Genomic DNA, 15,616 nt, shown 5'->3' on the forward strand with positions numbered 1-15,616 from the left:
TAAGTGGCCGGCGGCGTAAAATCAAATGGCAAAAACCGAAAGCAGGTACGATCAAATGTAACACTGATGCGGCGATTTTCGCTGAGTCCCGATCCTTTGGTGCTGGTGCAATTCTTCGGAACAGCGAGGGCATCTTCATTTCAGGATTTAGCATGCACTTGGAAGGAAATGTGTCGGTCCGATTTGCAGAGGCGTTGGCGCTGAAAGAAAGCATCCTTTGGGCCAGCTCCACAGATATCACTGATATTATATTCGAGTCAGATGCAAAAATTGTGGTTGATGCCATTTCGTCAAACCACCGTGATTTAAGAGAATATGGTAGCGTGATTCATGAAGTGAGAAAGTTACTGTTAAACCACCCGAGATTTTCGGTGGTATTTGTTCCAAGGTTAGCGAACGAAGCGACTAATGCACTTGCTAGGCTTACTCGGTTCTATGCTAATTCTTTTATTCATTATTCTTTACCTGTAGACATTCAAGGCATTCTATTCCGGGATGCCATTTTTAGTGATTAATAAAGTTTGTTTCTTCAAAAAAAAAAAAAAAAAAAAAAAAAAAAATAACATCCTATCCAAGCAAAATGTAATAGAAATTGCACCGAACCATTGTTGATCACCATCTTCTAATAGTCGACACGAAGCCGAAAGAAAGTTGCCACGCGCCTTTTAAACCTCCCTCTATTCTTCTTTTCTCTTTTAAACCTCTGCCACTTTTGTGTAACCAGCAAGCCAGCAAAACCCATGGATCAGGAGTTTTCAATGGATGATCCTGCTCCTTTACTCAAATCAGCTTCTGATTTTGCATATTATCCTGGTATACACATACTTCCTCTATTGTTTCTTTCCTTAACTTCTTTTCCTATTTCGCTGACTCAGATGATTTACATGCTGCCTCTCCACTGTTTCTTCAGGTTTCCAAAATGACGCCGTTTGCAAGGAATTTCTTGATCGTTTTCCCCTTCCTCTCATTTTCAGGTGATCTCCTAAGCTCATTTCTACTGCTGTATTTTGATTTTTTCTTTTCTCGTTTCAATTTTTGGAAAAACTATTTTTCTACTGGAATTTGGTGTTAGCCTGTTTGTGTTTAATTTTTTTACAGTATTAATTCATGAATGTACTAATTTATGTGATCTCTCATGAATGTAATGGTGCATTTTATTTATCCGAATTGTGTTCTGATTTGTGCATGAGTATATCTTTTTTTAGAATAATGAAGTTCTCGTTTGCAGTGCTTTACAAACAAAATCAGATGTGCCTGGTCTAGAGAATACTTTGGTTGCTTGTCTGGAAAGAATCTTTAAGACAAAATATGGTGCATCTTTCATTCCGCAGTATATGGTATGCCTACTTCTGTTCTGTTCCTGCTTATTTTCAGTGAAGCAATCATGTTTTTTTTATGTAGGTGTTCTGAAATGCAAAGAAGGGTTTTATTGGATTCAGTTAGTGGAACCTGTAAATTCTTATTACATTTTCCAATTTTTTTTTTCTTCTTCAGACTTTTGTGCAACTTGGTTTGAAGTCAGATTCCCAAGCAGTACGATGTTTATCTTGCAGAACGGTACTTGCTCACATTGACCCATTCATCTTTCATTTGATTCTGTTTTCTCCTAGAGGTTTAAGTATTTAACTTTGCTATTCAAATAGCCACCACATATTCTATTCTATTTAATCTATGTGTGGATGTTGTGTGCATTTTGAAAAACGTATCATTCATTGCAACATAAATGATACCTGCAGATACTCTTCTTGAAGCCATCTGCTAGAGTTAAGTCAATAAGAAAGGGTGCTATTGTTTCTTGTTCGAGTTTCTAAACTGGAATTACTAGCAAGTTCTGCCCTGAGCTGTTATGCTGTGAATATTAAATGTAATCTAAAAACATGTTTGCCTATATTTTATATCAATGTTACCTAAAAGAGCTTGATGTAAATAGACTTTAGCAGCTTCAAATAGTAACTAACTGATTTGAGTTCAGTTTGCTCCTTTTTTTTTTTTTGTGAGCTCAGTACATCTTTTCAAATTATAATGTTGCATTTGCACAACCTTTTACTTCATTTTAAATGTGCTCAGGTTACTTCTCTTCTGGAGAATGTCAATGATGAAACCATCTCTCCTGCACAGCTCGTTATTGACAGTAACATATATCCCCTTCTCCTTGATTGTCTCGTTAATGGGTAAGGAGTTCTTCCTCCTGTGACTTTCAGTTATTTACATTTTCCCATTATTCTAGGAGATTAATATATGGACTGCAGTAAGGAATCAGGAATTTAGTTTATTTTGCATAATTTCCAATGCCAATATCACCTAATCGCAACTAGACAATTTTGGAAAACATTTTTAAAATGCCAATCGAACTTGAAGTTGAGCCTAAGCCAAACTTGTCATTTTCCATTTGAACGGGGCAATAATTTGTTAAGACTACCTTTTTATGACTCACTAAAGCTAATGAGGGTTAAGTTATGATGTCATTTGGTATTTACTTTTTAGAATTTATCAGCATTTTCCCTTCAATTATAAAGATGATGTTTCAGTGATGTGCAAACGTTGTATGTTTTCATTCTTAAAATTCATTTCCGTATGATGCTTACTACAAATTCCTTATTCCCTATAGTGATGAACAAGTGGCTACTGCATCAATGGAGGCAATTAAGAAGTTTGCTAGTTTTCCAAAAGGCATTGTAAGACTGACAATTGCTTCTATGCATCCTAAAGTTGTCTCTGTTGTTGCTCCATTTATTGAGCTTTTACTTAGATTTACTCAAGTGGAATTTGAATAGGAAGTCATCTTCCCGGAAAATAATGAAGATGCTACACACCTCAGGAATTTATCAGCTCAATGTTCATCTATGGTATGGTACCTAGTTCTTCAGTCGGTTTCCTAAAATTGAGCTTCTTTATAATATGAAATGCTATATAATTTTGTCTTCCCCTTTTCCTTTCACAATGTTTTGCTTTTATGTTTGTTTTCTTTTTATGGCCAAGGCATTACATCCTTTTCTAATCATATAAATACCTTGTAGGGGAAAGTTCGGGTTTTATCTTTGATAGTGAAGCTATTCTCTGTTTCTGCCAATGTGGCATCAGCCATTCACAGTTCAAATCTACTAAGTTTATTGGAGGCAGAAGTCAGCAAGACAGATGATACACTAGTGACTTTAAGTATTTTGGAGCTCTTGTATGAGGTTTGTTTGACTGCTACTTGAAAAATTATTCTCCTTTTTCTTGTCCAGTTGGTTGGATGATGAGGATATGCAATGGAAAAAAATTGATATTTGGATGAGATACGAGGATTAGATTTTAACATTTGCGTGTATAGTTGTTTGAGAATAAGTTTCAAATGGCTTTTGAAGGTTTAATTTTTGGCACCCACTAAAAACTGGTTAAGTATGTAGTTCCCCTCATCATTTATAAGCCAGATCTTTATATAACCTATTACTCAAATTTGAGATTTTGCATGCTAGATTGTGTCCAAACACAAGTTATTGTTTTTTTTTTTTCATTGGTGTTGTAGATATGGTTCTTATTAATTGGTAAAAAGCAAGCCTCCTTTTTTAGTGATTGGTAGCTGTGGTATAGGTACTAAAGAAGAGAAGGGCTCAAGTTGAGTAAGACAAATACTGAGTACATATGCATTGAAGTTCGAAAGAATAATGCTAATATAGATGATGAAGTATCTCTCGTGGGTACCAGTGCCCTTATGTAACCTGTTATGTTGCTTCCTATATATTTTTCATAATATAGGAGATACAGAGAGGATGTCAGTACTAGGATTAAGGTAGGATGGTTGAAATGGAAAATTGCAACAACCTTGCTATGGGATAGAAACTTGCCTGTAAAAATGAAAGTAAAATTCTGATTGGGGCGATGCTTTATGATATAAGTTTTGGCACTGAGAATATTGAAAAAATGAGAGTACTAGAGATGAGGATGTTGAGACGAATGTTTAGGCTAGCACAAATGAATAATATATTACTGTGTCAAAAGAATTAGGTGTGGCACCATGGAAGATGAAATAAGGGAAGGATGCTTAAGGTGGTTTGGACATGTTCAATGTTCCAAATGTAAATGCGAGAGAATAGAATACCATACACTAAAACCAAAAGATTGAGATTAACTTTGTTGATTTTTAAAAAAATGACCTCAGATTATTAGACCTTTTAGATAATGAATAGGATTCAATGGGAAAAAAGAATCTACATACCCATACACTAAAACCAAAAGATTGAGATTAACTTTGTTGATTTTTTAAAAAATGACCTCAGATTATTAGACCTTTTAGATAATGAATAGGATTCAGTGGGAAAAAAGAATCTACATAGCTGATCTTAAACAGTTGGAACTAAGACTGGTTGTTGTTTTTGTTGGTAGCTGTCGTTAAATGTGATTTCCAATAATATACAAGTCTTTATGCATATATTATTTCATTGATTTCATTTTGATATTCTTTTCTTTGTTGCTATTACCTTTTTTTTTTTTTTGGTTAAATGCTGCGAACAAATAAAGTTAGCAGAAGTACAACATGGTACAGAATTCTTGTCAAGAACCACCCTTATCCAACTTCTTTCTTCTATAATCAGGTAGTTGTTTGAGTATATATTCTAGTTTTATAGAGTTTGAGTATTGCATGATTTAAGACTTTTTGCCCCTCGTGTTTTTTGCTATATATATTTTCCCTTCTCTTTTGAAGCGACCCGTCAACAGATCCAATATTAATATCAAGAGGAATGACGATAACAGGAAGGCTCCTCTCGAAGGAAAATATATACGAGTTCATTAATGAATCTTGTAAGATTTGCTTAATTTTTTAGTGTCCACTTTCTAACTGCATGAAATGCATTTACATTTATCCAGTCATTTGTTAGATTCCATTTCTTTTCATTCATTGCAACTTGTGAATATGAAAGGGTTAAAAACAATCATATGTTTTGCCTTTTCATTCAGAACTACTAAAATTGATGGTCCTGATTCTTCATTCCATGTGCTCATGCATCCAGGGGAAAGGTTCCTTATATAATGGCTGGAATAGCCAAATGTGCGGAACTGTTTAGGAACTGTTTATTCATGTAACAGTGCAATTGACTATAAGTGGTTTATGATGGCCCCAGTGATGCTACAATTTCAGGTGTTAAAACTGTTATCTCAGCCATTGATGGAAGAATTGGATTGGAGAGTCAAGATCTGGATGAATGTGAATGTGCACTTGAAGCATTGGGCCAAATTGGTTTGTGTAAGTATTTCAGCAATTGTGATTATGTTATGTGCCATAGCCAATAAAAGTATAAAAGGTTGGCAGATTGGTTTCAGGTGTTTGTTTATGTTAATTCTGCTTTTAGTGTGTTTGTGTTGGTTTGTTGTAGATAGGGAAGATATTTTACATATAAGAAGCTACTGGATTCTATAACAACAACAACAAAGCCTTAGTTCCAAAATGCTTCGGGATTGGCTAACATGAACCGTCAAACGAAACCGTGAAATCAAGTCGTGTCAGCGACATAAATTCTCTCCCTCCACTCCAACCTATCCACTGTCGTATTTTCCTCAATCCCCAATAAACTCATATCACTCTCAATCACCCTCTTCCAAGTTTGCGTAGGTCTTCCCTTACCCCTCAGCATTGCATCCCTTCGTCACTCTTCAATCCTTCTAACCAGCGCATCAAGCACTCTTCACCTTACATGGCTGTCAGCTATTAATATGAAGTGGACTTTTAACTATTAGCTTGAGCTTTTAGTTCAAACGGTTCCATGACATGGTATCAGAGCCAGTGTGACCAAGTGGTCCAGGGTTCGCTTCCATAGTTTCATAGTGTGACTCATTAGTTTGATTCCTCGATAGTTGGCACAATTTTGGACATCGCCTTTGTTCTTATACAAAGGGATTAGGGTACTTTTTCTCCATTCCGATGACATCTTATTGCTTCTCCAAATCTTATTGAAGAAAGTCGTCAACCATTCGATTCCTCTCTCTCCCAAACATCTCCAAATCTCAATAGGGATGCCATCAGGTCCTACTGCTTTCTTCAATCTCATTTTTTTAATGCCATTTTGACTTTACCTTTTTTAATTCTCCGCATGCAGTCACGATTTACCATATCGTGAGGGATGCTTATATCTCCAACATCTTGTCCACGATCTCCATTAAATAAGTTATCAAAATAGGACCTCCATCGTTCTTTGGTATCCTTATCTCCAACAAGGACTCTTTAGTCCACATCCTTCACACATTTAACTTTTTCGAGGTCTCGCGTCTTCCTATCTCTCATACGGGCAATTCTATATATGTCTCTTTCCCTTTCCTTAGTATCCAATCTTGCATACAGATCCCGATTCACCTTTGCTCTGGCATCTCGTATGACCTTCTTTGCTTCCCTTTTAGCCTCTTTATATTTTTCATAGTTCTCATCACTCCTACATTTCCCCAATATTTTATAGTATTCTCGCTTACTCTTTATTGCTTGTCACATTTCTTCGGTCCACTAAGATGTGTTCTTACCCGGTGACATGCTACCTTTAGATTCCCCTAGAATTTCCTTCGCTACTTCCTTTATACTACACCTCATTTTAGTCCACACTGAATCTATATCTAAATCCATGTTACAAGACCAAATATCTTTTGTGGCCATCTTATCCACAAATTTTTGTTGGTTCTCCCCTTTGAGTTTCCACCACTTAATCTTAGTCTCCACTTGTGGTATTCGTTTTCTTATAAATCTCCTACTTCGAAAATCAAGCACTACTCTATGTTGAGTTGTGGATCACCTTAACCTTACAATCAATATAACTCTTTCTCCAAGCACTCCTTACTAGGAAGAAATCAATTTGGCTCGCATTACCGCCACTCTGATAAGTCACTAAGTGGGAGGTTTTTTTCATAAACCAAGTGTTTATGATACTCAAGTCATAGGCTAATGCGAATTCCAAATTATCATTTCCCGCTTCATTCCTATCTCCAAAGCCAAAACCTCCATGGACATTCTCAAACCAATCTCACCCAGAACCCACTTGTCCATTATGGTCATACCATATTCTCATCCCTAGGAACCTGTTGCACCAAGTCCTCCCAAAAAGCTTGTCTTATAGAGGCATCCAGTCCTATTTGTGGTGCATATGCACTTATGATATTCACAACCTCATCCTCTGTCACAAGCTTAATACTCATAATTCGCTCTTTCTAGACACCGCTACTACATCATCAATATACTCCCGATCAGATCAATGAGAATACCTACTCCATTTCTACCCTTATCCTTTCCCGAGTACCAAAGCTTATAACCCCAAGGAGCTATCTCTTTGGCCTTAGCTCCAACTCACTTGGTTTCTTGTAGGCACATTATATTTATTCTTCTCCTTTTCATAACATCTACAATTTCAACTAATCTTCCTGTCAAAGAGCCTATGTTTCATGTCCCAAAGCGTAACCTACTACCGTTACCGTTACTGTGGACTATCTTCTTTACCCGCACTCGTCCATCATGCGGGGACCCTTGCACATTTGACACCACCCTCGGGTGCCGGGGTGGCACGCCGCTTCAGGGCGACGACCTAGCAACCTTTGCATATTTTTCACTACATCCGGGCCTATGAAGTGCAGCGCGTCGCTATATAGGGAACGCCCCCCATGATATTCATATTTTGGTTCATGTCCATAAGATGTGGCTAAGATTTACGCTGGCTGCCACAAACCTACCGCACCCCTCCTCCTTTGTCCGGGCTTGGGAACGGCTGTAAATGCCCCCAAGTGACACTCACAGGCGGAGTTAAGTTACTGGATTCTATATACTGTTTATTTCAGAAGGAATTCAATAGAAAGGAAGCAAGTAGTTTCAGAACTTTAGTCTAAAGAGATTGGAGGGTTCTCTATAAACGAGCCCTTAACTTCAAGAGATGGAAGAGTTCTCTCTAAATGAGCTCTCAAACTAACCAGAAAATCATGCCCTCTCCAAAGCTAGATCCTAGGACCATAACAGATTACCTGATAAAATAATTATTATAAGATGGAGCTGCTGTCCTTTTTCTCCTCGATAGTGCCATCTCTTGTTGTCTTTTGTTATTGATTTTAGTCTTGGTGGAGATCATTATTTAAGTATACCATTGATAGCACATAATGCCTCCTTACATCAGTCTGTAACAGAACAATCATTCGTTTAATGGACATCTTTTGACATGTTTGACAATGTCATTGTATTTGCCTTTCTCAAATACTTTATACTGTCTATAAAATAGTCAAATCCACTTGCATTTTCATGTATTATCATTCAGGTTGCAACTAATGGGTTATGCCAATTGGATATCTTGTTTTTTTTCCCTTGGTAGGCATTGAGGTTTATTGGATGAAGAACATAAAGTAATGATTGAGACACGAACATGTGTTTCACTTAGATATATGCTTTAGATGTCTTAGTCATTTAGGCATGGCTAACTTATTAGGAAAAATGAGTAACCATTTGGACTATATGCTGAAAGTTTGCACAGCTTTAGAAAACAAGAATTCTTAATATAGTTGGACTATTTAGAAAATATTTGTGTCAGCTCATTTTTGGTATTCATTTGGCTATGCAGAACTTGAATCCCTGTCAAAAGACATAGTAATACCAGTTTCACATTTCAATAGCCCCATTTCTTTTATTCATTTCAAAATATGACAATTGCTCTGCTCTGTAAAATTTATTTGTGCCTTATATTAAATTCACACATGGCACTGATGTTTATTCATATTAGGGTTTAAAAATATTTTAAGTGCCCTCAGACACTGGGCAGGATGGCTCTTAGCCTTAGTTTATGCATTATGGCCTATTGAGCTAAGGAGGACAAATAAGTATTCTGATTTCAGATTTACATTTGATTAATGGCCCTTCAGTTATAGTTCAATTCAATGTTCTAATGAAGAAATTTCATCTCATAGTTGTTCTGTGCTACTTTGTAAATGGCAGTTTTTTATTTGTATATTGCTGGCTTCAGTTTTATTTCCTTCTCGTTTTTTTTTCTTTCTAAAATAATAATAATAAAAAAGAGTTATGGACGAGACAAAGTTGTCGGGCTTGTGAATTAGTACACACTGTAGATAATTTGCAAATATACGTAGTTTTATATTTGACAAACATTACTGAAATGGCCATCCCTCATGGTGGACCTAATTCAGCTTGTACACATAGTTATCTCTCAAGTTCTAGTAGATCACTTCTGACTCTATTTTAAGTAACATGATTGCTAATCTTCTATATTATGTGTGTTCCATGTAAAGTATTTGCATAAATGTGCATCTTTTTGATATTTTAGTACATCCTGGAACTATTAACATAATTTATATGCAAACTTGACTAAGAAGTATTCTTGTAACCACTGGTCTCCTTTCAGCAATTTGTGGTTAACCGAATGCCATTCATTCTGATTAATTTCTATGTACTGAGACGAAATTGAAATTTCACTTTTTGGATCCATTTGTTTCATATTTTTTTTTTTCTTTTGGAAATAGTTTTTGCATATCTTGGTGTTGTTGGAGCTTCCCCCAAAATTAGCCCACTGACTAGAAAATTGACATAATGGGAAATGAACTTCCAGTTTTTGGAACATGAAGAACTGAATTCATTTCCTTGTGGCTCTCTTTTTGACAAAGGATAGATTTTTTTAAATTTTTTTTCTCCCATATATAAAAAATAATTCTGTAGCTATTTTTGCAATTTTTTCTCTTCCACTTTTGCGTCAGTAGTGATAAAAGTTGCATTGGCTTTTAAAAGGTCATTGCAGATTTTTATTGTTTGAAAATAATTTATATTTGTGTGGCTTTCCTTAACTGAAGGTACAATTCTCTGATTGGTGCTTTAGAATTTGCCAATTTTATTAAAGTTCATATTTATATTAAAATATGATTGCAAAAAATTTCCTGTAAAATATTTTGTTCAGACAGGGTTTTTTTTTTTTTTTTAATTCCAATGAAATAAATGGAGAATTCGTCTTTTTTTTCTTAAATTCATTTCTCTTTTAGTGTGTGACAACACTAAATTTTATTGAACTGTTTTCATATGCTTCCAGCGGCTCCTGGAGCAAGTTTGGTACTCTTATCATCACCTCCTGCTGCAAGACATGTTATTGAGGCTGCCTTTGATAGACATTCACGTGGCAAACAATTGGTGAATGTCCTAGACTTAAGTCATTTACTTGTTTATTTCATTTAAATAAATGGAAATTGTTCTTTGTTTGTTGGATGACTTAGCAGAGAAGTGTCCTCAGCCTTGTTCATTTCATGATTTCACTATTTCACTATTTCATTTAAATAAATGGAAATAGAGGCGGGTTGGACAAGTTGAAACGCATCTCACTTTAAGCAAGTTCACGGGGCCAATAGGTCACTTTAAGTACGTTTAGAGGATCAATAGGTCACTTTATGTGCTATTGAGACATCTCCAAAATTCAGGGGGGCAATTGTTTTTTTAGGCTAACTACCGAGGCCTCGATGTATTAAGCCTGGGTAAATTACATAAGTGGTGTACAACCTTTTGGTCATAACACACTTTGGTGTACAACATTCAATTTTGCACACTAAGGGCTTGTTTGGATGGAGATTAATTAAAGTAAGGTAGGGTAAGGTAAGGTAAGTGAGGTTTATAAAATAACTTATTGTGTTTGGATGGAGGGTAAAGTAAGTGATGGTTAAACAATGTAATTGTGTTTGGTTTGAAGGTAAAGTAAGGTAAGTTATATATAAAATTACTTTTATATCCTTATTATTTTAAACTAAATAAAATAAATTAGAAAGCTTTGTTATATATATATATAAAATACAAGCTATAAAAGTTTGGACATTGGATTGAGCTGGAGAGCTTTAGCAATCTCCTTAGCAATTACAAAGAGGCTATTATTTTATCAAAAAAGAAAGAGAGAGGCCATTAAAATAAAGAAAGCATATTTGATGAAAAAAAACTAAAATAAATATTATGAAATACAGTAGTTACGGATGAAATAAAAAGGAGGTTAATTTTGTCCAAAAAAACACTTAACCCTCCTTCCCCTCCAAATTGGGGTGTAAAGAAAATGAGGATATATTTACTCTCACTTACCCTCACCTACCTCACTCTTCATTTTACCTTCAAAACAAACAAGGTAATCTTCATACACTTACCTTACTTTACCTTCGTTAACCTCCATCCAAACAAAGTGTAATATACACCACTTTACAAGTGACCTCCCATTAAAGAGTACAACCGGTAAAAAAGACCGGTCACCTCACCCATTTTCAATTCATTAAAAATGAAACGTGGGCCCCACCATAAGCTAAAGTACTTCTATACCCTTTGATATTTCTCTTTTCGTTGCTGCTATCCTTGCTGCTGTTTCCGCCTTGATTCTTTGCTCCTGATGTCGGCAACACCACTTTGAAACCTCCGAGGAAACCTCACTATCCGGCAGCTTTCGTCTTTTCCCTCCCAAGATAGGTGTATCGTCTTCGATCATCAACAGAGTACTGTGAATGCTAGCAATGTCAGAGTTAAGATGGGTGTATCTTCTTCGCCGTATAAGAAGCTGGGTTCACCTGAACTGAAACCACTACCGCCGTTGCCGAAACACAACTATACACCTACTTACAGAAGTTGCGAGGTTCTGGTTGGTTCGTACGAGGAAGATGAAGCAGACAGTAATACTGAGGAAGAAGAGTTCTTTTCTTCTAAAGGATCATCGAGTAGAAAAGGAAGTCTTGTGCGCGTTGAATTGAGTTGTAGACATGAGTTTCCAGGTGTTCAAGGAGATAATTTTGGGTCTAGAAATTTTAATTCAAGAACTGCATCCTATCCATATTCTAATTAGTGTTCTTCAAATTCCATACCTAGAAGTTCCTCTCCAGCATCAAATTTAAGTCCTAGAAGCACAAAATCTAAATCTTCTCCATAGACTACAATTGAGCATACCTTTTCAAACCCAAGTTGAAACCTTTACATTGGGATAAAGTTTGAGCCATATCTAATAACCCATCTGAAATCAATCTTTGTTTTCCTGGAAGATTCAATTCGAGTGGATATGATTTTCATCAGGGAAACAAATCCAAGATGTGGTGACTTCAAGTTCTATGCTTTCCAACTTCCATTTTTGGGTGTTCTTTGCTTCATCAAAACAAGCTCAGTATGAAAGATAATGCTAATTTTCATCATACACCTTTTGAGGACAGCATAGACACATTTTTCATCATATACATTTTTGGGTCCGTAAAAGGATGAAATGTTTCATATTTGAAGAAGTTAATTTTGAAGGATTTTAGAGAGAAGAAGGAAGATGGATAAGGGAGGAGTTAGAGAGAGAAATTTAGAGATGAAGAGGGATGAGCTGTATTTGGGTCTTTATATATTAAGGGCATTTGGGTCTTTACACATTTGGTGGGCCCATATTTTAATTTTTAAGTTCTTAAAATTGCTGTCATGGCAGGTTGACCAACATTGACCGGTCATTTTTACTGGCCGTACACTTTAGTGCGAGGTCACCCATAAAGTGGTGTATATTAGTGTTCAAAATTGAAAGTTGTACGTCCACCACGTATGTAATTTACCCTATTAAGCCTTGATATTATACCTTGTCTTCCTCACAAGTTCGTATGAATCTTATCATCATGTAGACGGGAGGAATGACCGTAATCTCTGATTGTTTCCCTAGATGAGTTCACGCTTCTAGTGTTCAAATTAAGCATGGATATAGAAGTGTATATGTGATATGGCCCCTACTTTCAGCGATTAGTATGATTGCCACATAAATCCAAAACTACTTAGCTATTGGGAAGATATAGAAAAAACTAAACAGAAAAAATCGATGAATAGTGATTTTCTGAATTACATTATTCTATTTAGAAATTCCATGCTTGTGTGTCATGCACCGGTAGTATTTTGTAACTCAAAATGATAAATGAACTCTTGATTTATAGATTGAGGTAAATCAAATTCGGTGTACAATGGTGTTGTATAATATTGTTCACAACATTGAAGAAGCACCGGATAAATATCTTAAAGGAGTACTCGAATTTGGATATACTTGGTATGGAGAGAGGTAGAAATATAATAGCAGATTTGTAGAGTTGACTGTGCTGCCCAATGGGTCTTACTATCTTCTTGGTCATCAACATTTTTATTGATGGGAAGATGGCTAGTAATTTTAATTTTAAATTGGCTAGTGAGAAAAAAAATTCTTGGAGAAAGCAACTTTCTACGTGTGTCCTTTTTATTTGTTCTGTAATTTTTTGTGCTATGCAAATGTTGTGAATGATCTTTTATTGGAGCAAGTTAGCAAAAATGACCATTATTTCCTTAGTATCATCTGTTTCATCTGAAAATTTCCAAAATAAAAATCACAGGCTGCATTGCATTCTCTTGGAAACATCTCTGGAGAATCTCGACCTGAAAAGAACAGGATCCTTAATGTTGATGCAGAAGAAATTCTCAGAATCTTGATCTATGACTTGGCTTCCAAAACTTCAAAGCTGACACCATCAGTGAGCATTTCTTATAAATAAGTTCTTGGTGTTTTCTTTGTCTTGTTTTCAGCTTAATATTTTCTTTTTCATATTTGATTTAAGTTCCTGTGATGTTTTCATGTTCTTGGCACTAGTAATGGCTTGTGTGCTTGGCGCTTCGATTCTCTTGGACTTGATTTAACTCTTTTTTTCTCCCATTATGCTATTCTCTTCAAATTGTTGATAAGAACAAAATCTTTGGAACAATTGGCAGGGTCTTTTCTTATCAGTTCTTCAGCAGGATGCAGATATTCGTTTGGCGGTGAGAATGCTGCTTCTATTATTTTTTGTTGCCATTTTTGTTTTCTATGAAATCTATAATTTGAACTAGCATTGGGTTTGGCTTATTCCTAAAATTCATAAGTTGTGACCTTTGATCTCTCTCCTTTTTCTTCTTTTACTATAGGCATTATTCATGATTGGGTTTGGCTTATTCCCAAAATTCACAAGTTTTTGTTAAAACCCATGGAGCCGTATGAGTAATCCTTCAAACAAAAACACCATGGATCGTCATTTAGGGCTAGTTGCCAAAGGTGGAGTATACTGGAAAAAGAAAAAACTTCAACCATTTTCTTTTTTGGTTACAATTTTCCGAAAATTCCAATCAAACTCTGTCCAGAACAATTGTATTATATACTACTGACCCCTTCCTCAGTTTTTTTTTTTTTTTTTTTTTTTTTTTTTTTTTTCATTTGGCAAATAAGTGAGTTGAAGTGTGCCTCGTAATCTGAAGCTGATAAATAGGGCAAGATATGATCTGTGAAATTTTATGTAGAAGAGAACTATTGCGTGATCTTTTCGTTAATTACAAAGCAGCATGAATTATTTCCATCTCTTTCAAATAGAAGATTAATTTATACATATCATGTTGGCTCTGTCTGCCTCTCAACGTATTTGATGCAGTATTTCATACAAGAAACTGTCTACCTTTCTTCTTGAGTCTATAAACTGTACCTTGTTTGCGATCCAATCTCCAGTAGTTTGAAATTATGAGATCCATTTTATCAATGATGATTATTATGTTCCTTGTGTGAAAATTCCAGGCTTACAGAATGATAACTGGGTTGGTGGCTCGGCCATGGTGCCTGATGGAAATATGCTCAAAACAAGATATTGTAAATGTAGTAACTGATCCAATTACTGAAACCACGAAAATGGGTACATAATAGAATCTCTATTTTTGTTTGGCTCAAACTTGTTTCTTTTATGTTCTTCTCATTTGGTTTCTCTATACTTGGACACGATGTAACAATGTTCAGAACATGGTCGGTGGAATTTTTCAGGTATGGAAGCTAGATATAATTGTTGCAAGGCAATCCACAAAGAGCTTATGTCCTCGTCCAAACTCAGCAGCAATCCTGCTATTGCTGGAATTGCTAAGAAGGTGAGGTTGAGTTTTTCCTGTCTATTTTTTTCGTGTGAAATAAAATAATCGGCCTAAGGCACATGTATAATCCTGTTGTCTACAATATTTGCTCATATTAATTAATTCTTCATTACTTGATTTTATATTTCTAAATACAGTTGCAGGAAGCTGTTAGCAAAGGTCCATACCTTACCGGCAAGCATCGGGAAGTCCAACCTGCAGTTAAGACAGCAGAGAGATTCTAAGTTTGAAGCCAACAAGAACATAAACGTTTCAGACGAACTTTCTCCCTCTGATTATGTGTATACTTTTCCTTATAGTTGCATATTATACGGTTGAGTGCATACTGTAGGGTAGGTTTATGTGGTTTTTCATGCTAATACAGTCTGAAATGTACTTATCTTAATCTGGTGAAGAATCGCCTATGGTTTTTGCATGATTAAGGAGTGCTAGGATTTTAGGAGGGCTATTATGGAAGCCTTCGGAGAAGACTCTTTCTGTGGGTAAATTTCATGCATGGTGTACAACGTTTGTCCCATTTCACACTTTGGTGTACAATCTTTATTTTGTCTCACTAATATGTACGACCTTATAGGTGACCTCACACTATGGTATATAATAGGTAAAAATGACCGGTCAACGCGAAGTCAACGCGCCACGTCAGCAGTTTGACCGGTTAAAAAGTCAAAAATTGACCCACCTAATATTAAATTACTTTTATACCCTTCTTCCTCCTTTTCCCTCTCTTTATTTCATACTCTAGCTTTC

General features: G+C 35.7%; 1 protein-coding gene across 1 annotated transcript; it reads left to right on the plus strand.

Moving 5' to 3' along the window:
• The first annotated feature begins 646 nt into the window (after nucleotides 1-646).
• On the plus strand, nucleotides 647-15,284 carry LOC136218830 (uncharacterized). The gene is made up of 17 exons (XM_066005951.1): nucleotides 647-813; nucleotides 911-974; nucleotides 1,229-1,337; nucleotides 1,495-1,557; nucleotides 2,068-2,171; nucleotides 2,609-2,675; nucleotides 2,775-2,846; nucleotides 3,018-3,179; nucleotides 4,501-4,574; nucleotides 4,685-4,782; nucleotides 5,120-5,224; nucleotides 10,026-10,123; nucleotides 13,324-13,461; nucleotides 13,697-13,744; nucleotides 14,526-14,640; nucleotides 14,766-14,866; nucleotides 15,007-15,284. The coding sequence occupies exons 1-17, from the start codon at nucleotides 741-743 to the stop codon at nucleotides 15,091-15,093; spliced, it is 1,578 nt and encodes a 525-aa protein (XP_065862023.1). The 5' UTR covers nucleotides 647-740; the 3' UTR covers nucleotides 15,094-15,284.
• Nucleotides 15,285-15,616: the final 332 nt, after the last annotated feature.

This window comes from Euphorbia lathyris, chromosome 2 (assembly GCF_963576675.1).
Source record: "Euphorbia lathyris chromosome 2, ddEupLath1.1, whole genome shotgun sequence".
In the NCBI taxonomy this organism is placed as follows: Eukaryota; Viridiplantae; Streptophyta; class Magnoliopsida; order Malpighiales; family Euphorbiaceae; genus Euphorbia; species Euphorbia lathyris.